A 23,637-nucleotide genomic window follows, 5' to 3' on the forward strand; every position below is an offset into this window, starting at 1 on the left:
AACAAAATTAACGGATAAACTAGTTTAAAACTAAAAAAAATCAATTAAAATAAGTTAACTTATTAAACTATAAATTCTTAACAAAACTAGATGTTAAATTAATTAATAAATACGACAAAATATTACAAATGATATAAAAGAAAAAATATGATAAAATAATAAAGATATAACTGAAAAGACTAAAAAATTATAAATTCAAATATTACATAAAATAATGTTTCAAAAATATTAGAAATTACTAATTAAAATAAACTCCTTTATTAAACAAATATATTTTAATTAAATAAATAAATAAAGTTAAATAATGTTAACACATACAGAATACAGATCTAGGTTAGATTTTCTCAGCCATTATATTGCTGTGTAGACAGGAGGCATCAACAGGGTTGTCAATGCCATAAACCTCGTAGCTGAAGATGCTGTGACAGCTGCTTATTCGATCAGTAGCAATGGCATATACCACGCATGCATGCATGTGCTACTTGCTGCCTTTATTGTTGAATTTAGTGAAAATGTTTAACTAACTATGATATGATTTGATTTCATAATCTATTTTTCTTGGGTGAGTTCTGACTTGCTTGGAAGTCCACTTTATTTCATCAGAACAAAAGAGTTTTGTGAAAAAAGATATATTTTTCAGAAGATACCGTCTTGGGATACACTGTTTGATGTAACGAGACCACTTTATTTCACTGGACGACGCTGATCAATCATTTCAGCGGATGAAGAATAAAGTTTCTTTATAATTTTTTTAGTTGTAACAGTTTGAATTAATGTGCATTTTCAAAATAAAATAAAAATTAAGTCTACACCAATGCATATATTAAGTGATATAAAATTGTTTTAGTTAATGATTTCAAGTTCAAACCTAAAATACGTAATTATGTTAAATAATTAGAGAAAATCTTTTGATTACCCAAACAGTGAAATACTAATTTGGAATGATTTTGATTACATGACAATTATCTCGTTTTTATGCTTTGGCCACGGGGAAAAGGTGAAAGTGAAAGAGCTATGTGATTTCGTGTGGCCAAAGTCCTAATCCTAAAGATTTATATAAAATCTCACGTTTTAATCCTTTAAATCCCTATTAAGGGAGTCAATTCAAGCCAATCTGGTGTTTCAAAGGTCAAGCGTGAGTTGTATCCCAATGATTAATGAATCAAGTATATATTTGGGATTCGATTTAGTATATTGCTCAACTTACTTTAATTTATATTTTTATTAATAAATATTAATTATTAATTTTTATTTGTGAGAATTTAAACTTATTACTTATTTTTTTCTTCATCGTTTATCATCAAATCAATCTTATATCTACTTAGTTTATTGATCTTGAAATTCATTTACTTTTATATAAACTATATCTACTTTTTCAAATTTGATTAGTTAATTTAAAAATGAATTTATATTAAAAATTAAAATTAATTATCATTTAAAGTATATCAATATTTATTTTCCGTTAATATCAATACTTATATTATTTCGTCATGATGTTTATTGACTTTTGAGCTAATTCGGTCAACTGCGGGATGACTTGCTTTGAGCTAAGCCGAATGAAGTCAGGCCCAAACTAGTTTTATAAATTACAACTAAAGATTTTATACATTTAAGAGTCTATTTCACAGATGCTTTTAAAGTTGAAATTGGTTTCAAATATTTTTCACTTTAAACTTTGTAAAGAATTACAATATACATACATATTTTTCACTTTAAACTTTGTAAAGAATTACAATATACATACATACATATATATATATATATATATATATATATATATATAGTTAAATTTTAATTTCATTTAGACACTAATAAAGGGATATACTTGCATGTCAAACTATGTATCATTTGAGTAGAAAGAAATTAATTTACAGGTGATTTTTTTTTTGTCATTATAATATTAGTTAGAAGTTTCTACTAGTTTTACTCAAGATTAACATTTGCTGGAGATTAATGATAACAGTAATAATACTAGTAAAAATTGAATGAGTTATAATGCCAGTGATAACAACAATAAATATAATAATGGTGATTAATAACAATGATAATATAATAACGGAATAAAAGATAATTATAGTAATAATAATGACGATGAATTTTAGTGATTGATGGAAATAATGGTGGGGAATGACGATTGTGGTTAGCAGTGACACCAATAACTAACGAAATGTAGTAGAATTGATAAGGAAAAAGATGAGTGGTTGTATTGGTGTTGACATTGATGGAGTGATCTCCAGTAGTAAAAATAGTGGTAGAATGAGTTTTTGTTTGTTTGTCAGCAATATTAGTAGTGAGTGGCGTTGACATTAATAAGTGATGAAAGCAATAAGAATAAATTTCAATGATCATTGTAAAAAAAAAAGAATGTCAATGATAGTAGATGGAGTATCACAAAATTAAATATAGTTGCATTTGAGGTTAATTAAGAATTATAATTTATAAAATATGGATAAAAATTGGAAATGTTAGTTTTAGTTATATTGAAATTCTATAAAATTAATCAGATCTTAAAGTTATGATTCTAATATTTATTTTAAAAAAACATAAAAACGTATAATTTCAATTTTAAGATCCAATTCTGTTTTAAACCTTAATTTCATGCCTAATTCTACGCATCAAACAAACAGTACTAATGATACATACAAAAATATAATATAAATTTAATTCCATAAATGAACCTAAATAACCTCAGATTAATTATAACTCAACAACAACCAGACACAGGCACAGCTTGCCGACAAGTCCATCTAGTAGAAAATTGTTCTTGCTCATACCATGGTGTTTTTTGTGTCGAAATTTGCAATTAATGCAGCGTGCCGTGATATAAACTACTGTTCAAAATATTCTTGCTCTGACTATCTGGGTTTGGTGGCATGTAATAAATAGTTCCTCAGATCAGAATCCTGTTCCATTTTGAGAGACGTAACTTAAACAATTGTCAATTTGTCATCCAAATAGAAGACTGCGTAAAGCTTGACGGTGGTTAATCTTTATCATATCCTGGTAAACTAGTCACTGACTTCAATAAAGTCATATCATCATTAAATTATTTACCGGTAACGCGATTTAATTAGAGTTGCCGTATTTCGAAGAATTTGAAGGCTCAATCTCAATCTATCTACCAAGTGGTATATAAAAAAGCGTACGCTTCAAAAAGAGTAGCCGTCTCGGGTTATACACACACTTGTGCCGGATATATCCTTTAAATAATTTTAGTTATCTGTTATAATTTTACTTTTAAACCTCTTTTTCATTATATATAGTGTTATAGATAAATAAGAATATCATAATAATTATAATGTTTTTAAGTGTTATTTTTATGCAATGTAAAAAAAAATTACACCAACCAATAAAAAATATACCACTAAAAATGGTAAAAAATTAACACATTTATTATACTTGACAATTTGTAAATACATGACTATAAAACAATAATTTTATTAGTGTGTAAACTATTTACTTATATTTTTTTATTATATTTATCATGACAAATTATCAAAACACTATTTTTCTTTTTTTAATTTTGGAATATATATATATATATATATATATATATATATATATATCAAGCATAAAAAAATTATATTAAGTAGCACCATTGTGATGCAAAAGAAAATTTTACAAAATAAAAATTTTGTCTCTTTAAAAATAATCTAAAAACAAACTTGCTAATATATTTAATAAAAGTCTCATCTAAAAAAGTATCAAGATAAATCATCATAATTGAAAAATAAATAAAAAATTGTTAATCCTAATCTATCTAAGTTCTTCCTCTTCCTTTTTGATCATCATCGTTGAAACACGCAATTTCTAATTATGGTTCATCAAGGGATAAATTAAGCAACTTCAAGAATCTTATTTTTATCAAGTGATCTAAACTCATCTCCTGTAATGTCCCACGTTTTAGTTTCTTCTTAATGATAATATGGGAAATTTCTTGAAAGAAGCGAAGATTATTATGAACAAATACTAGATCCTCTGCTCGATCAAGATTCATCTTGTTTCTTTTGATTGAATGAATGAAGGAGTAAGTACTCAAGTTTCTTTCACATCATAATAATGAATAAGGTTGCCCTAGTAACTTAAGAGCAATCTTTTGAAGTGTTGGTGCATGAGTACCATGAACTAGCCACCAAGACTTTGCCTCCATGAGATCTCTATCCCTTAAAGAGTCAATATCATCAAAGTCTTTTCTTTCACCATAAAAATTTACAAACTCTACATTCATTTACCTTCTTTCATTATCATCGTCAAAATACCTTATGAAGCATTTCAATTTTTCATGAGTAAGTTCTCCATCTTGGTGTGGAGGAATTCTATTTGAATTTTCACTTACGAGCCTATGAAAGATGAAGAAAAAATTATAAAAATTAGAAAATAAAGAAAAGGTGCAAACCTTACAAAGTTAATATGCACTCAACCAAAACCAAAATAGTAAGTCAGAATTCAACAATCATAAAGGACACAACAAACAAGAAGTCAGAGTAAGCAATTGTAAACCCTACGAAGATCATAAGTTGAACGAATGACAACAGTAACAAACTCAAATCAGTAACAAATAGACATGAACGATGTAACTAATAAAGATATACATAAATGAAGCAGTGACACGACTCATGTGAAGGTGAAACGTTGTTATTCTAATTTGATTTAATTTAAATTCTAATATGTTATTATAATTTAAAATATAATATTTTTATCTTTAAGATTTTAAAAAAAGGAAGCATAAAATATGTGAAGAGAAACCTGAATAATAAAAAATCTAATATATTATTATAATTTAAAATCTAATCTTTATCTTTCAAGATTAAAAAAAAATATGATTTTGAAAAAAATAAATAACAAAAGCCGTGATTTATCTGGTGGCTTCCCGTGTTCAAGGTAAAAAAGCTGGACATGGCAAATGCGTGTCCGACATGTTTCCTATTCCATGTCCGTATCTTCGGCCTATCGGAAACGAGAACACCGCGGCTGTTTGGGGTCGTGTCAGGAGTTTTATTCTTAATCAATTCTAGATGGTGTCCCTTTCGCCCTTCAAATCTCACAGGTTGATCATTAATGTAGTACTGTTGACGTTTCCATGTGGCCATGAACAAAAATGAAAGTTTTCTTTCTTTGTTTTTTTTTCTTGCTCGATTTCACACTTCCACTAGTGCGTGGTTGTACTTTTCCTATTACTCAAAAAAGTTTTTAATATTCTTTTCATTTAAGCAAATCATCATAGTCAAAGGCACGATTTATGAGAAGTAGTACTATTTTCTCTTCTCTTGTCTATTCTCACAACGCGTTGCTTCTTCATTTGCGTGGTTTTAACATTTGAAAACTCATAATTCTTTATCTTCACACATAGCGCTAGTGCGCTGGGCCTGCATCTGTGGCCTCTCTATTCCTCATCCTCATATTTCTTTCACTTTGTGGGTCAATGTCTTCTTTCTTCTTCTCTTATTTATTTATTTATTTTTATTAATTACAGAAATTGTCAGTTTCTAAATCGGTCCTAGCAGAGAGAGAGAGAGAGAGAGAGAGAGAGAATATAACTATATAAGGTGGATCACTCAGCAAATGAATGGGTCTACAGCTGTCCCCGACATGATGAAATCTTAGTTTACTAAGTTGTCCATTTGAGCTAAGCAATAAGCATTCATTTAATGTGAGTGTCAATTTCTGTTTTGTTTAATGATAAGGTTGTTCCATGTTACTGACACCTTCTCATGATGTGGGGTCACTTCCACATCTTGGCTATGATTCTATGTTTTACTTTTATCCATCTTTGGTTTCTTCATTGCAATTCTTTCATCACTTTTGGTGTCTGCTATATGCTAATGTGTACTGTATTCATTAGCTTATGCATTTGTAGTAGCATGGTAAATGATTTGTATTATTATTCCAAAATTTTTATTTTAAAAAAAAAGCATTCTGCTGTGATAATTTTCTGTTAGTTAATATGTAACATTAATATCCTATGTTTGTAGATGCTCTGCCCCCTCCTCATTTTATATTTTCATAAATTGCTACGTAAGTGTGGTGCTGAAAATGACATATGGTTTTATTGGTCTTGTAAAGAAATTTCAACTACGGGTGTTGTGTTTTATACTTTTTATTATTATCAGAAAATTGCGACGTGGTGTGAGGACCAGCAGTATAATTTTGCTTCATCAGCAAAGCAAGTTGCGGTTGTGGATGTGCTGCTGAGATGTTCACACATTTTCTGTCCTTTTCTGTTTGGTTCTAATAGGGAACTTCCTCCTCATCGACATTCAATTAATCCCCATTTTATGTATTGTTACAATAGCCTCATATTTTAAACATTAACTGCCAAATAGGGCCAAATAAATGTCAGTGACTGATTCCATATTTAAGAACTTGTGCTTCCATAGTCCAGCAAAATACGCAAGTGTGTTTTTGGATTCTGTTGTTGTGGTCTTTGACCTCAAACAATGAAAGCAAGGAGAGGAAAACGCTCAGAGGTAAGGATTTTAACATTAACATGCTTGAAACTTACTTTTGACTGGTTGGTTGTACTTGCACACTTTCTCATTTCGTTTTATTTATGCAGGCTTTCTGGCCTTCCATTGTGATGAAAAAATGGTTAAACATCAAGCCTAAGGTGAATGATTTTAGTGAAGATGAAGTTGACACTGAAACTGAAAGTGAAGATGATGGTATTATGCTATCAGATTTATTTTACCATATTCTTTTTCCTGTTTTAGCTGGATTGTTTTCAATTTTTTTTTACCTTATTGGTTCTTTCAATTTTCATCCAGCTTGCTCAATTAGAGGCTCAAGAATGTGTGTGCGTGAAGATAATCCACATCCACTTAGAACAGAAGGGGTTCAATCCATATTCTCAAGTCTAACATCAGGCAATTCTCCATTCCTTCTCAGCAATCTAGTTCTTTTTCCAAGACAAAAAAAAGGAAAAAGATTCAATTAGTCGTGGTTTTAAAATTGTTTGACCTTTTCATTGCTCTTATAGACCTTCTGCCATGGCTTACTGGTTAGAAATTTATAATAGTTGATTGTTATGAAATGAAGAATCTGAAAACTAATAACATCTGGTCATGGCGTGCATAACTTGTTTTTAACTGGAGTCAAACTTGGCCAAGCTAGTGCTACACATAACTTTTTTTATGTTTTCATGTTTTGGATGCAACTATGAGCTGAAAAAAGTTCCTTTGGCAGAAAGCCAGAAACGAAAGGTTGTCTGAACTCTGAAGCATATTTCCATGTGTTATATTATCAAGACAAAGAGACTTTAAGTCAATCATCTTAGTTAATTTTATGAATTCAAGTGATTGCTTTTATCACCTGACACCATCATCCGTGATTTGATATTTGTAATTCAGATGCATCATCTCCTTGTAAAGGCCGCAAGACAAGACATAGAAGAGGAAAGTCAGAAACTCTGCGTGCTCAGTACATAAACACGAAGGACGTGAGGTCTGGTGGTAACCTGTTATGAAGCATCGCATTTGAGTTATTAAATTTAATGATATCAATGAAATGCATCTTAAATTTGGTTATTCTTCAGGGTAACTATTGGCTCTTGGAATGTTGCTGGAAGACATCCATGTGAGGATCTTGAGATGGATGACTGGCTATGTACGGAAGACCCAGCTGATATTTACATTATTGGGTGAGTAGTTTTTGAAGTTTCCCATGCTTCATCATTTCTATTGAATCTTTATGTTTTCTTTACCAAAGTCACAGTAAATATCTTTCAATGGTATATTGTACCTTTGCCTGTTTTGTACTTTGATGACATTTGTGTGCCCTATTTTATTTCTGACTTCTGACTATCATGGTCTTGACTAATCTTCATATGATACGTAATGGTGTTATTAATTCTTTCTTGTAAATTGAAAAACTTGAATATGTCACAGAGAGATTTTCTGGTACCATAGATATGAGGTGGTTTAGGACTATCTAATAATTTCTCCTTACATTCGTTTTATGCATGGTATATGCATGTAATAGTACCTTTAGTGGCCACCTCTAATGATTGTAGTTGTCATTGCTTGTATCATCTATTGCATGGTCTTCTGATAACTGAAATCTTTGTGGTCATTCACAGTTTCCAGGAGGTAGTTCCATTGAATGCTGGAAATGTGCTAGGAGCAGAAGATAATACACCTATCCCAAAATGGGAGGCAATCATTCGAAGATGTCTAAACAAATCTTCTGAGCCTGACAGTAAACACAAAAGCTACAGTGCCCCTCCTTCTCCAGTGTTAAGAACCTCTTCTGCTGCTGATCTTCTAGCAGACACAATAGATGCTGATAATCCAATTCCAATAGATATGACGATTGAGGAGTATGTAGCAACAGTTGATAATAATGAGGTGGAGCAGCAGGAAGTGAAAAGCATAATTGACATAGAGAATAACTTACAGTTGAGGAGAGTATTTGGCATTGATATTGACTGGCCTGAACGTTCCTTAGATGCAATCCCCCAAATTGTTGATTCCAATTCAAAGTTGCGGAGAGTACTAAGCAGCTCAGCCAGAATTGGCTTTAACAGGACTGAGAGTAGTTTGGTATATGGTGTTGGATTGAAACGTTCACACCGCAGTTCTGGAAATTTGGGCTTGTTATGGCAACAACAACAAGTGATACCTGAAGTCGTTGATTCCTTAGAAGATGTCTCTGATGTGTTATCAGCTGAGGGTGGTGATACTTTTATTGTACCGAATGACGAAGATGAAGATGAATTTGGTACCACAGAATCTTGTCCAAGTACAAGGTATGTCCGAATTGTGAGCAAGCAAATGGTAGGGATATATGTATCTGTTTGGGTTCAGAGGAGGTTGAGAAGGCACATTAATAATTTAAAAGTTTCCCCGGTTGGAGTTGGACTTATGGGCTACATGGGAAACAAGGTAAGACATGTTTCACTCTGAATGTGACATCTTAAAGCATTCCTGGCCATGAGGAATTTCACGCCAAGTTTTACTCAACTAGGCTTCATAAACACTAGAGAATTAAGTACTAGTTAGTATAGTATTTGACACATGTATTAGCAAAGTCTGTTGTGTATTTTAACATGAATGGATGTGATGACACATTCTCACTAATGCAGGGGTCAGTTTCGATTAGTATGTCTCTCTTTCAGTCACGTATGTGCTTTGTTTGTTCCCATTTGACTTCTGGTCAGAAGGAAGGGGCTGAACATAGGCGAAACTCTGATGTTCATGAAATTCTAAGACGCACTTGCTTCTCATCATCTGTATTTGACGCAGATCAACCACAAACAATACCATCTCATGAGTAAGCTTTATTATATGATGAAAGATTTTCTTTTCAATTTATGGAAAGTTTTCCTTGAAGATTATGTGTTCGTTGAGTGTTGTTTCCTGCTAACAGCCAGATTTTCTGGTTCGGGGATTTGAATTATCGTATCAATATGTTGGATGCTGAGGTTAGAAAATTGGTGGCTCTAAGGAAGTGGGATGAGTTGAAGAATTATGATCAGGTGAGACTTGTGCCCGCAAAATATGCTTAGTTTTCAGTTTTTACATATAGCTGTTCTCTTTTTCTACAGTTTTTACAACTCCCTCCACAAACCACCTCTTATTATTTTTGACTTTATAAAATATGTCAGTTGTTGGTTGTTGATGATATGGTATTTTTATTAACTAAGCAGTGAAGGGTAAATGACCATTTTTTTAATCAATTAATTAATCAGTAATCACTGTTAGCTGCTTTCATCTTTCTGCTCTTTACAATGTTATTATGGGCAAGATAGGCAAGTGTACATTTGTATATTATGTTCTTTATAATTAATACAATTTATCCTATATAACTTCTAATTGGTTAACCTAATTTGTCTGTAGCTAAGCAAAGAATTGCGTATGGGGCATGTATTTGATGGATGGAAAGAGGGGTTGATAAACTTCCCACCCACTTACAAGTATGAATTTAACTCTGATAGATATGTCGGTGAGAGCCCAAAAGAAGGGGAAAAAAGAAGATCTCCAGCCTGGTAAGTGCAAGATAGTGTTACAAACCTATGAATATTAAAATTGGTGCATCATATATTATAATAACTATCTTTCCCTAATCTAAACTTTTCACCTGCCTAAAAAGCCACTATTGAATAGGCAATGTAATATGCAGTTTAATCTGAGTAAGATTATGCAGGTGCGATCGTATATTGTGGCTAGGAAAAGGAATAAAACAATTACAATATGGACGTGCAGAAATTAAGCTCTCAGATCATAGACCAGTTAGTTCAGCCTTCTTGGTTGAAGTTGAAGTATTCGATCATCGCAAACTAAAAAGAGCTCTAAATTTCACTAGGGCAGCAGTACACCCAGAGATCTTCCTTGATGAAGACGGCGAAATATAATCATGTTAGACATTCATCGTAGTACTATCATATTGAATACTGGTAAATGTAGTTTTCCATTTATTTACTACAATCCAATTCATGACACGCTGTATAGGATATGCTTTTGGATAGAAAAAGACTAACCATCAAAGCTGCATTTCTGTAATTCAATTCATTTCAACAACAGTTTGACATATTTTTCACAAGTAACGACCACTTAATTTATTTGACTCAATTTTTTGAGAATTCTGTGTATAAACTGAGGCTATAAGCTATAAGTAAAAATGACCATTCTCTTTTATATAGATAGAAAAATAAGAAATTACTTTACTTTCTAGCATTAGCTAATACTACAGACTTAACGCTTGCTAAAATGGTGTTGAAGTTTGTTTTAGTATCATGATTTAGTTTGCATGCATGTGTTAACATGGATTTATTCTCTGCAGAAAGTTTAAAGCTTGGCTGTCTTTGAAGTCATGTTGTGAATGAGAGACAATTGAACTTGTATACTCTTTTCTAAACTGAGCTTCAAGATGTCAAACTCAAGGAGCACTCTTCTCAAGTTAGCTCAGAGGGAAGCATCCATTGTGATTAACTGAGATATCAAAGCATTTTGCCAATCTATGTTGCATAGGAAGCCATTGAGATAGTTATAACAGTAAACTGTATATAGTCATACGAAAGGATGGTTTGTTCTTTTTTTTTATCCCTAGGAAACAATCATCATTCGATTTTGGCCTTATCAAACATGTGTGTCCCATATATTTTATATTTTTGGACAATAAACAATTGGGGTGGGTGGTTTTTCTGTAACAGTGCACAGGTTCTATGTAAACTAATATTGATTTGAGCATTGATTTTCATGTATTAATGACCTTGGCTGGTTTCAGCCCGATTGTTGCAAATTACATATTACCACTTTGCTTGACATATGCTATGCACATCAGGTTCTTGTTGCCTTTCGTTGTCCCCCAATCACAAAATTGTCCCTTAAAAATTATACACCAGAAACTTGAGAATTCATTCGCAAATGTACTAGTTAGTATACTCCTATAATATGTTCTCTGTTATGAAATAAACCGATCCAAGCTTCCATGTACCTTGAATAGGGTCCTTTTATTATTGTTATCTGGAAATAAGATTGAATTAACAGTACAAGGGGGAAGACATTTATGTCAGAGATCTTGCAGTACATGAAGTCACTGTTTCTAATGAATAATGATATACAAATCACTCTTTATTTTAAATATCACACCAATACTTTTCATTTTTCTTTATCCTACTTTTTCTATCACATTATAAACTCTATCATACCTATATTTTACTCTCTAGATGTTGCCATGTTGAATATCATATTCGGTGTCTATCAAACATTTTCTGATACTCAAGAACACTGTATAGCGCAGAACCAATCTGCCAAGTAACAACTTACGGGATTTCCCTTTTCTTCATTTGATTTTTTTTTTCACTAAAGTCATTACCAAAAGAAAGAATTTATCTCCAAAATAGAATTAATTAAAAAAAAAAGTCATGTTGGTTGCATCAACTCTTGGTGAAACGAAAGCACCTGGGAAAATTCTCCACCAAGGTTGGTTTGAAAATGTAGACAAAAACACTAACGAACGGTACAAGAAAACATCTTTATCAGAACTTTCAATTTACGCACATAGAGGATAATAAAGCTGCAGCATCCCGTCTCTCATTTTTTCATCATTTCCTTCAATGGAGCGTATGAGACTCTTAGTCATCTTTATTTCTATTTTGTTCAATGCTACAACTCTGAGTGGCGTTGAACTTCTTGTTCATGACTACTACAAGGAGAAGTGTCCCTTAGCTGAAGACATCGTTAGGCATAATGTGGAAATGGATGACAAGTGAAAAGCTTGCAGGACTAAATCTGAACTCTTTACGTGGATTTGAGGTCATAGACAAGATAAAGTTTTTGCTGGAAGAGGAATGTCCTATCACTGTTTCATGTGCTGACATCCTTGCCATGGCTGCTCGTGATGCAGTTGAATTGGTAAACACTGCTTTGTCACAGTTGAATTGGAAGAGTTATTTAATACTTATTATTTTGTTGCTTAAAAACAATTTCTATTGTTTGTTTTTGAAGAGAGGAGGACCAAGATGGGAAGTCTTGCTAGGAAGGAAGGATTCTCTGGAGTCAAGTTTCGGTGGAGCTAACATTCATTCCTGCTCCAAATTCATCTTCAGAGGTTTTCATAGATAATTTTAAGCAACAAGACCTTGACATAGAGGACTTGGTAACTCTATTAGGTATATTATTATTTTGACAAGTTACTTATGTGTTGTTTTGTTTCTATTATTCATCAATCAAAAGTGAAATTTCACCTCAGCAATATGCATAATCTTTTAATGCAATTGTTTTTTTTGAATGATTATCAAAATAATAATCCAATTTTAATTAGAGAATAATACAAAAAATATTAGAATTTTGAAAATGCTTAGGAGGAATTGTATTTTTAAATTTTTTTTAAATTACATTTCTTGTCACCGCATTTTTATTTTACTCAAAATGAGATTCTTGATTTCAACTAAAAACGAAATTTTATTGATTCCAATCTTTGGTTCGTTTAACAAAATATTTTCACTCAAAATATTTTTAATCAGCGAAAATGAAAACAGAAAACAGTTAAACTAAATATCCCTTAATAAACCTATATCTAAATCTTGTTTTATTACTTATTCAAACAAACAATTAAATTAATATTTCGGGGCACTGAAGAAGAAAATAACCTGGGTGTATTATATATCCAATAGGAATAAAAACAATAAAATTAAAAGATTGAATTGTCTAATAAAATAGCAGACATTAAAAAAATGGAAAAATTGAAAAACTCAAAATGTTGAAGGCGAATTGATTATCAAACATACAAAAAGTGATTATGTACTTAAATCTTGCGGTTCTCATCTGCCCTGTTGAGGGAAGGGACAACAAATTTGCACCCTTGGATTTTCAAACCACAAAAAGATTTGACAATCACTACTTCACAAACATTCTTAAAGAAGGGCTTGTTAGGTTCTGATAATGTTCTGATCAGCCAGGACTTGGGTGGAGAGATTACAGAGCCAGGACTTAAAGAAGGGCTTATGCCTCCAACGAAAAACTTTTCTTTGCTTCATTTGCTAAATCTATGATTAAGATGGGAAACATCAATGTTCTTACAGGAAGTGAGGGAGAAATTAGAAGGAATTGTAGGTTTGTCAATGCTTAGTTGTTATGTAATGCATATGGTTTGTAATGGACTCACTGGGACCTAATCTTATTGATTGGAATTGAGAATATAGATTATAAACGAAATTGATCACCTAACAAATGGAGGAAGCAAATGTTTATACTATATATTTTGGCAACTATACTAAATTGACATCAACATCAGGGTCCTCACATGGTTGCTAGAAGGAATGAAATTCTCCATTTCATTTCACATTGTACTCATAATGTCATTCTAGACAATTTCCTTATTGCATCCCTTTTCATCAAAAGGCATATTATGTTAATTCAGATAAAAATAACAAACAAAATAAAAAAACAGCACAGAAGAAAGAAAAAAGGAAGTAAAGATAAGGGCATCAGTTCTCCAAGGTGATATAGCATCAATGAATTTCAGACGCAAATTACCCATTTGTTAAGATGAGATTCATCACAAGCCCATTTCAAACTAGAAAACGAGTTGGCTTATCCCTCCCGAACAAACAAACAAACAAAAACACTACTCAACCCTCTTTGTTATTTGCATTACGTTAAACTGAAACAAGAAAGAAGGGGAAAAAAAACAAGAGCGGCTACGTATAAAAGTGCACTATCAATGACCATTATATGTTCGTCACAGAACAAACTCAACTCTTTTTCTAAGAATCATGCTGATAGTGAATACTGAAGCGTACCGAGAAACATAGATAGGACTTGCGAGTTGCGATGACATTTTATAGATACAGATTAGGGTTTCGTAGTTGGAAGTTGGAATTTTTTGGGGTTGCCGTTGGATACTCAGGCCCAAATGCCCAATCTATATATTCATCTAATAAAATAAAGGATTTCATTTTTCTTTTTACAATATTAATACCTTTGAATAATATTCCTATAATTATATGTAATTTTAAAATAAAATAAGTTTGTTTTAATTTAATTCTTTTGATTATATTTAATTCTTTTGGTATACAAATAAATTTATATTTTAATATACAATATGTTTGGTTTATTTTTTTTTTCAGTGGTTTTACTTTCTCCTAAATCTTAAGAGCCTTTTAATCAAGGAGATTCCCCCCTCCCTCTACTAAACTCTCGTTTGTGTTTGAATTAATTCTTGAAATTATAAATATCAATTAAAATTATAAACTCTTGCTTAGTTGTTATAAAATGATCATTAATGGGTTTATAATAATTTTATTCTTGAAAGAACAATATAAAGAATAAAATGATCTATGTATATAATAATTTGTTTGAATCAAATAATATTTTTATAATTTAAAAAAATAATTAACAAATACTTGTAATTTCAAGAATTAAGTTAACGTAAGACAAAATGTAAGTTCAGTATCTTAATTATTTTTTTTATTTTCTAATTAAAACTTGAATTTTACCACACAAAGTTTAGACATCACATATTATGTGAGTTATCGAAATAAATATCCATCTTCAATTAAAAAAACAATACTAAAAACATTTTAACGTGTGGATGTAGCGACTAAGTTTTGTACTTTTATGTGTACATGTATATTATTGACTGAGGATTCGAATCAAGAGTAAAAGGTACAGAGAGAGAGTTCACATTGAATATGAATTTAAAAATTTATTGAATTGAATTTTTTACTACAATGTGGTGAATTCTATTTATAGACTCAATCAATATAATAACTAAGTGAATTGCCTGTTCTGTCAAAAAAAAAAAAAGTGGATTGCATACCAGTAACACTTAAAAGTCATTTTATTATTTCCTACTTTAAGAGTTTAGGTTAACCAAAGCTATTCTAAATTACATTCTTTTACTAATTTACAATTAGTTGTGTACAATCAAAATTTGGAGTAAGTTCCGTTTGTCAGACTTTAGATTCGAGAATTATTTGTCAACCAACGGCTATTGAGTAATCTAACGACTGCTTTAAGACTGTCATGGTTCATTTGTCACTATTAGTTCAGGGCCATCTTATGTCAGGTAACCAACTATCCAAATGATTAGAAATGATAATGATAATTACCAACCGATCCATTAGAGTTTAGACCACGGCAATGATGGCATGGATAAAAAGGATAAACTACACCTTGGAGTAAGATAAATAGCATGTTTGGAGCTGTGTCTATCCTTCTATTTGGAGTAAGATAGATAGCATGTTTGGAGCTGTGTCGATCCTTCCATACGTGCGTCTTGGCCAATGCTATCCGGTGTAGCTTCCGCACAGCTAATTGCCAACTAGTATGCCAAAATTGATCAAACCATCATACCATATTGAACATTACAACATGATGAAAAAATAATGAGTGAGAAATCAATAAAATTTGTAAGAACTGAGAAGGAAAAAATAGGTCTAAAAGTAAAGCAGACACTCAAATTAAGACACTCAAATCAACAATTCATTAGTGATAAAAATACAACCAACAGGACTATCACTATCATCATGAATAGTCCAAATAGTTCCACTTTCACCCAACAGGTTTGCCAATTAACTGGAAAATAGTTCTTATCTGCAACTAGAATGGTGTCTGTAATAAATTGAAATAAGCCACAGGACAACCTCGAGGACTGATCTATCATTCAAAGAAAACAAAATAAGAGCTTGGCATAATTACAAACACCATTTATCGTAACACTTTTAACAAAATCAATTCAGATTCTCCATGTTGAAGGCAAAGCAATACAGAATTGCTTCCAATTTTTTCATGTTGCCATTGTAATTTTGGATTCATCACCGTGAATCCAACCACACTATTAATTATGCAATGAAGGTCTAGAGTAAGGCATGTAATATATATCAATTATTAAATATCACCCGATCATAGACAGTTATACTACATCCATCAAAATGCAATTATAATGATCATATTACAGAGTATAGCTACCAAAACACCAAAGATTCTTCCCATCCTTTGTCGTACACACAAATGATCATATTATAATTACACTTAAAACCAAAAGTGTAGCTAGTAACTACTGAAGATATCCTTCAACTAAAAAGTATAAGTAATCAACATTGTTAACATGAAACAAGGAAAATAAGCTGAGATTTTATACACATTTGCAAGGCAAGGCAAGGCAGACAAACTCAGAAAGCATTCAAAAAGTGGTAAGTGGTAACGACTAAGGACCTTTACTTTGCTAAGAGGTAGAGGTAGCAGCCTTAATGGCTTTCTCCAACTCAGATTCCACATCAGTAGTGGCTACACTTAGCGGCTTGTTTGGTTGTACTTTTTTCTCATCCTCTTGTCTTTCACTCTTGTAACTTCTCCAACGCTGAACCTCCCCATTGCTTTCACTCAACTTCCATCCACTTCCATTGCTCTCCTCACGGCTATTCCTCGTGCTAGAAATTCCCAATTTCATCTCATCCAACAAACGCTTCATCTCCCTATTTTCCTTTTCCATAATCTCCAAATCTCTACCCATCCAAAAACACATTCCCTTCAACAGCTTCAAATCAATTCCAGAACTATCCCTCATCTGTTTCTTATCATCGTTATTATTCTTCTTCTCTTTCCCTTCCTCAACCCTCTCTAACCCTATCTTATTAACGGTCAAACTCGGCATTTTGGAACCGAAATTCCGGGGAAAATTGACACCCCAGCGAAAGTTCAACAAGAAGCCTTTGGTGACAGGCATGACCGTCCGCGCCATAACCCTAACACCAGGAGAGAGAGCATTTTTGGCATCGTTCTTGAAGTTTTCGAAATAGGTGTTATTATTTGATTGGTCTGAGTTAGCAGAGGGTTCCAGTTTCAAATTGTGCCAACCCGTGGTGGAAGATCCATGGGGGACAATTTCGGGAGTGGGAGGGAAAGAAGTAGAAAGGGAATGGGTGTGGGTAATGGTGTCTGAAAAAACGGTTTTGTGGAGAGAGAAATGACCGAATCGGGGTTTAAAGTGGAGGAAAAAGGAAGGGGTTGGGGAGAGAGAGAAGTTGGCGGAGAAGACGAGAGGGGAGTGGGCAGGGGAGCCCAAGAGGCCCAGGCCCGATTTGAGGGAGAGGGAGAAGGGGGCAGAGGCGGTGGGGGAGTAAGAGAGTCTGAGGGAAGGACCTGATGGGAAATTTGTGGAGAGTGAGAAGGAAAACTCGGATGGTGAGTGGGTGCCGGTGGAGGCTGTTACGCCTGAGAGAAAGGGCTTGTTCAGTATAGAGATGGGTACCTTTGCTGTCATGATTTGGCTGCTGTGTTGCTGCTGTTGCAGGTTTTGCTTTTCATTCTCACCATCCAACTTCAGGGACAGCTTCATCATGCTCAAACTCAACTAGAACCAACGTACCAACGCCAGATACACACAACCCACTATCTATGGGAATTTCTTTCTTTCTTCTACATCCGATCATTTTTTGGTATCGTATAGATTACAGATTTTTATTTTTATTTCTTTTAGAAATTTAAATATTTTACAAATTAATGGTGCATTCATGCATGATTTAAATTTATAATTTTTATGTTATTAGTATACCACTTCAAACAATTAATAGGTTAATTAAATTTTTTAATATATATTTAATGCATATGTTAGATTATATAATAAATTTTTTGATAATTAATTTTAATTTAATAATTAATTTGTTTATACACAATCACACAAGGCCAAAGCCGAATCTAGGGTGGGAAAGTAGCATAAGTTTCCCATCAAGCATAAGGAGCCATGATCGTTGGATCTAAGCATTTTTGGAGATACATGTGAGTTTACCGTAAGAATGACTACATTGGAATATAGTTAGAAGAAGAAGAAAAAAAATCCCCTTCCTATATTTGAGACCCTGTCAATGAACGCACACGCGCCTCTTCCCCTTTTGTGCGTGAGCTTGTTCCCCTTCTACTTCCAATTCTTGACATTGAAATCGTGAGGGGTTCTGGAGGTAATGTTGTTGAGGTCCCCTTCCCTTTCCCCGTTAATTGGAACGATGAGATCTAAATGGGAGATTAATCCTTCAAAACAAAGTTTAAATGTACAATCACACGAGTAACAACTGTTGTGATGAACTCCACTATAGGAATTCGACTAGTCTAATCATTTGAGATACGACAAGTTAAAATGATTTTGAAAACAATTGAGTAGTATGTATTACATAACTCAAACTCCAATAACACATATATGATTATAAATGTTTGTTTTAATGATATGATTAATCATATAAAAATAACATATTTATATTATTATTGTGTGATATGTATATGATGCATGAGGCGTGATAACGTGTTATCTTGAAATTATAAAAGTGTGATGAACTATGTATAAATAAAGTTAAGTATTTGTTAAATTGTAAGATCACATGTGTATTGAGATGTTGTGTGTATTGAGTTATGAACTATGAATCATACAATCCTTTGAGGACGACGAGTTTTTGTACGACAAATATTGTGATGAGATCTACTGTAGGAAACTCGAGGCACGATAGGTTAAAATTATTTTGAGAATAATTGAGGAGTCATGCGTTTTGTATAGTTCATAGATAGAGTCTAGGTGTTAAAATGTTTCTTGGGTTGTACATGAATAGGAGAGAGAGACCCTGACAAACTCTTCGGATTCTAGGCCTTGGGAGTAAATACATGGTTTGAGTGCTCTTTAAGCTTGTGCTGATCTCACATGATTGGAGCATTTTCGCAAAATAATGTGATTCTGACTAGTTTCCCTATGATTTTGCCTAGTGAGATTGACCTGACTTACCAGTACATGATCTGTCTTGTCATGTACTCCTAAGCGCTCGATGAGGTTTTTCACTAACATGATATTACATCGCATCTAGGATTGAATCTTAGTATATCTATTATATAATGCTTGTATATTGATCATTATTGACTGGTTGACTGATATTGTGTTTTGATTTTTGAATACGTGAATGATGTGAAAATATGTGAGATGTGTTGTGTTGAGACGTGATGTTATACGATAAGTGATGTGGAATAACGTAAATTGTGTTTAAGTAAATTATATTTCATTTATATAATATGTATATTCATATGTTGTCTCGTTTCTCTTTATTAGCTAGGAATGTGATAAGTCACTCATTGTGTACTGTTTGTATTTGGATCTTGTGATATGTGGGAGTGGATGGTTAGATAGATGACTATGGAGAACCTCATACTAAAGGATGGTGAGACATCATACTCTGATAGGATGTGACATCAGAACTTAGGGTTTTATGTTGTTTTTATCATTTGCTAGTTTGAGATATGTAGTTGAACATGATTTACTTTTATGTTTTTCATTGAAATTTCAGTTATAATACCGGTATAGTCTTTATTTTTGTGTCAGAACATGTTTTTATATTCTTACCGATAAGTTTTAATTTGGTTAATTGGTAAATGTAAACTTTTTATTCTGTTGAGAAGTTTTATATTGATTTGTGAAGTAATTTTTTTTAAATTACTCTTGTTATTCTCTATTTTATTTCACTATATATATGTCTGGATAGAGAACGTCACATTGAGAGTTTTATTTATTTTGTAGGCCATGGTTACTTGTGGGGATCTTGGAGCTGAACTTCCAATAGAGGAAGTTCCTTTATTGCAGGTGATGTTATGCTCAGAGTAGCTAGCATGATATGTATGCCATTTTGTTCACAATGGGTGAGATGTATGCAAGTTCTTTCATGAGATGATCTACAAAATATGTTGATAATTATTGCTTTGGTACATCTAAGTTGGGAATAGTGTCAGGGAAAATCTGATAAAATAATAGGAACTTCATTAGCTGTTGTGAGTTTCACTTTGTAGGATCATCCTGATAGTTACATGCGTCAATTTCGTTGAAAACCCTTCTCTACCTGCTTGGACAGTGAACTCTCACTAATGTTCTTTATCAACTGTAATATTACCTTTTCATAAAGGGTGATGTAGAGCCTGTTAAACACAATTCAAATATAGGTCTGTGTTCATGCGCATTTAGTGTCTTTTTAAATTTCAAAACCAAAAAATTGTTTATGAAGGAGGAACTGGGACTAAGCTTAATTTTGTGTTCTACGTAGTTCATTCCCTTTTTAATCAAACAGGAGGACATCATTATAAGATATCAAAGTATGCAAACGCCGGTTATTGTGGCAACAAATATGCTTGAAAGCATGATTAATCATCCCACACCGAGGAGGGCAGAAGTCTCAGACATTGCAATTGCAGTAAGACAAGGTGCTGATGCTATCATGCTTTCAGGAGAAACTGCACATGGAAAGTGATTTTGCTGTTCCTTGGTGACCTTTGTTCTTATATTTTATTTTTGTTTTAGCTGTTCAAACTTTTTTTCAATATTCATTTTTTACTATTTGTAATGCATAAGCGATACTCTTTACCATTTTCAGATAAAAGAAGAAGCATCATTAGAGAAGGTAATGAAAGATGTAATGGGGAATAAGATATCCTTTTAGGGGAAATCTAAAAAATAAGAACAAATAGGAAGGAATGTTAACTAAACAAAGCTTAGGAATCTCCGCATGTCTAATAAAGGGGAATTAGTTACCTTGATTTACTATAACTGAAAACTGCCCGTTCCTTTTTTTTTGTTTGTTCAATAATTTGCATTAATTATATGATTTTCATCAGTTTATGATTAGTAGACTTATCTTTTTTTTTGGAGTGCAATGTTTTCAGGAAGAAAAACATCATTCATTATAAAAAGATACTCCTGTCCTAAATTGGCTACAAAACCCATTTTGTCAGACTTTTGTATGTGTAGATTATTGTATTTGCTGTAGAACTGCTTTTCATTTAAAGATGTATGTGATTCTTTTTTTTTATAAATTGATTACATAAGAATGTTTAACCATGTGTGTCTTGTGATAATGAATTGACAGAATTGTTTTCATGAACTTCTTTTCCAAGATTTTTAATCTAATAAATTTATCTTGAGGATTGCAACTGCTTTCCATTGAAAGCTGTTAATGTTATGCACACAGTGGCTCTTAGGAATGAATCTAGTGTTCAAAGTGATGTTGCTCATCCAAGTCAACTAAGTTCCCATGAAGTGTGTGCTTGATTAACAAATAAGGAAGTTTTGGAGTTTTGTTTCAAATGTTGTAGAGATTTGTTCCTATATTTTATTGATAATTGATGATATGCTAAAATCTAATTAATTTGTGTTTACTTGTTGACAGAGCCACATGGGAGAAATGTTTGCTTTCCATGCGACAACAACGTCTAACACTCTTAATACTCCTATTATTGTTTTCACCAGAACAGGATCCATGGCTATTCTTTTGAGCCATTATAGGCCTTACACAACAATCTTTGCATTCACAAATGAGTAAGCATTAGCAGGATGTATTGCTCAATAATGTTTGCATTTGCAAATGATTAATCGTTAACAGGATGAAATTAACCTGTGACCGTGTATTTTCTGTGTTGATTTTAATAAATAGCTAATTTCTGGGCTAGAGCATATGTATAATACTATCTTGGGAAAAGTCCAGCTTCTCTCTTGCCTACTCAAGTATTTTACAGATTATCTAATTAACTAAATTTAACATGCTGTATGTTTTGTGTATGAACTAAGGATAATTCTTCAGACATATTTTTCTCTTTTTCAAATTTAGTCTTCTATAATATATTTTTTCTTTAGCACTTTTGAATTGACCATTCTGGTTCAATTCTTTCAGGAATCCTGCTAGATGAATGTTTCTCCTATCCTAGATGGAGCCCCCTCCCCTTTTCTCTAAAATGATATTATTCTACTTACATCTATGGTGCTATACCCCCCTCCAAAAAAAAAAGTATACATGTAAAAGAAAAACATGAAGCATAGGACCCTGAAGGCCACCCAACATAGTGATTTTTTGTCTTTTTCTGCTTTCTAATGTTTGGAGGGTGTTAAGTATAGGTGCTTAAGTTAATGTTCTATTGCAACCACAAATTTATGATTTATCTATCTGCAGAGCAAGAATTAAGCAGAGATTGGTGCTTTACCATGGCGTTATGCCCATATATATGCAATTTTCAAATGATGCAGAAGAGACCTTCTCTAGAGCCCTCAAGCTACTATTGGTTAGTAATATCTCCATCACGTGCACAAATATTCCTTTTCTTGATATTTTTTCTTTTAAATGTTGCTGAAAAGTCTCCATATTTCAGAGTAAGGGCCATTTACACGAGGGACAGCATGTTACTCTTGTTCAAAGTGGAGCACAACCAATCTGGCGAGAGGAATCCACTCACCACATACAAGTTCGTAAGGTTCATGGATAAAATTCTACGAAGGATCTTTGTTCCTCATAAGTGTACATTTTTTTTTCCTTTCCCACTATCTTAGAACTAGTTATTCATATTTTATGGCTATTATGCACTTGAAACACCAAAGTTGGATAGTAAAAGAAATTTCATAATGCAAATAGTGATTTATTGATAAGGAATTGCCATAGCCTCGATGAAGTTCTTTCATAACCATATTTTTTTTAACATGTTATCTTGGCTAAAAGAAATCACATTGACCTTTTTCTGTTCATGCAATCACATCAGCGGGACTTACTGGGCCACCCTTTATAATTTACTTATATCTGTTTAGTTTTAACTTTTTTACCTTACCTTTCCCAACCTTTGATCTATACGTATGAAAGATGGCATTACATATCAAAATAAGATAAAAGAATGACAGAAGAAAAAGATAATTTATGCCATGCCCTACTTAATACCTTTCCTTTCACCTTATTCTTATTTTGATTATGCAAAATTTGATTCTGTGGACTATAAGTATTGCCTGTTAATTCCTCTGGTTGCTAAGACAAATCTTCCGAATATTGATTTACTGCTGGGTGAGTTGTTGGCACCCTTAAGTGCTTTTTGTAAATTTCTTAAATCAAGCTGTTTATGTTGTCTTTTTTTAGTTAGTGATATTATACATAAATTATTCTGTCAAATAATTGCCAGCAATAAGTTAATGTTTTGTGCTGTTCTTTATAAGCGATCCTATACAGAATTCTTTGCTTGTCCACATTGCTTAAGAATGGCATTTGGTCTGCCACTGCCAGTTCGGAATTTCTTTGGTTGATTGACTCAATCAGCTAAATCTAAATATATCAGAAATTCCTTACTAAAAATTTCTTTCTCCGCCCTTTTGAAATTATTGCCTTAATTACTGGATTGTCCATGATTGCATTGTTTGTTCACGAGAATA

General features: G+C 32.5%; 2 protein-coding genes, 1 long non-coding RNA gene, 1 other non-coding gene and 1 pseudogene across 7 annotated transcripts; 3 read left to right on the plus strand and 2 right to left on the minus strand.

Moving 5' to 3' along the window:
* The first annotated feature begins 4,917 nt into the window (after positions 1-4,917).
* Positions 4,918-11,235, plus strand: LOC100785439 (type I inositol polyphosphate 5-phosphatase 2). 2 transcript variants are annotated; one of them, XM_006590542.4, is made up of 12 exons: positions 4,918-5,047; positions 6,111-6,467; positions 6,557-6,662; positions 6,765-6,863; positions 7,347-7,440; positions 7,532-7,636; positions 8,075-8,879; positions 9,080-9,267; positions 9,364-9,472; positions 9,834-9,982; positions 10,141-10,390; positions 10,777-11,235. In XM_006590542.4, the coding sequence occupies exons 2-11, from the start codon at positions 6,438-6,440 to the stop codon at positions 10,346-10,348; spliced, it is 1,893 nt and encodes a 630-aa protein (XP_006590605.1). In that variant the 5' UTR covers positions 4,918-5,047; positions 6,111-6,437; the 3' UTR covers positions 10,349-10,390; positions 10,777-11,235. The 2 variants fall into 2 exon arrangements, with proteins under 2 accessions (XP_006590605.1, XP_006590604.1); XM_006590541.4 differs by lacking the exon at positions 4,918-5,047 and adding an exon at positions 5,134-5,650.
* An 818-nt stretch (positions 11,236-12,053) lies between these two features.
* On the plus strand, positions 12,054-12,686 carry LOC121173016 (peroxidase 20-like; annotated as a pseudogene).
* A 1,230-nt stretch (positions 12,687-13,916) lies between these two features.
* Positions 13,917-14,008, minus strand: LOC112998421 (small nucleolar RNA Z101). Its single transcript, XR_003263522.1, has one exon. It is a non-coding gene; the product is annotated as a small nucleolar RNA Z101 (small nucleolar RNA).
* A 1,450-nt stretch (positions 14,009-15,458) lies between these two features.
* LOC100306439 (uncharacterized) lies at positions 15,459-17,189 on the minus strand. The gene is given in 2 exon segments (NM_001248131.1): positions 15,459-15,762; positions 16,662-17,189. A coding segment is annotated over 1 exon segment (516 nt). The 5' UTR covers positions 17,182-17,189; the 3' UTR covers positions 15,459-15,762; positions 16,662-16,665.
* A 517-nt stretch (positions 17,190-17,706) lies between these two features.
* On the plus strand, positions 17,707-22,872 carry LOC100787025 (uncharacterized). 3 transcript variants are annotated; one of them, XR_416649.3, is made up of 5 exons: positions 17,707-17,878; positions 19,990-20,860; positions 21,626-21,774; positions 22,403-22,511; positions 22,599-22,872. It is a non-coding gene; the product is annotated as an uncharacterized lncRNA (long non-coding RNA). The 3 variants fall into 3 exon arrangements; XR_001383430.2 differs by having other exon boundaries at positions 17,742-17,878; positions 19,990-21,774; XR_005887094.1 differs by lacking the exon at positions 17,707-17,878 and adding an exon at positions 17,965-19,633 and having other exon boundaries at positions 19,990-21,774.
* Positions 22,873-23,637: the final 765 nt, after the last annotated feature.

Source organism: Glycine max, chromosome 11 (genome assembly GCF_000004515.6).
Source record: "Glycine max cultivar Williams 82 chromosome 11, Glycine_max_v4.0, whole genome shotgun sequence".
Lineage (NCBI taxonomy): Eukaryota > Viridiplantae > Streptophyta > Magnoliopsida > Fabales > Fabaceae > Glycine > Glycine max.

Bases quoted from the DNA above. Each gene is read 5' to 3' on its own strand.
- LOC100785439 (XM_006590542.4), top strand. From the start codon at position 6,438: ATGAAAGCAAGGAGAGGAAAACGCTCAGAG. The intron at 6,864-7,346 runs GCAATTCTCCAT...TTTGTAATTCAG, and splicing joins ATTCTCAAGTCTAACATCAG to ATGCATCATCTCCTTGTAAA. The intron at 9,983-10,140 runs GTAAGTGCAAGA...AAGATTATGCAG, and splicing joins AAAAGAAGATCTCCAGCCTG to GTGCGATCGTATATTGTGGC.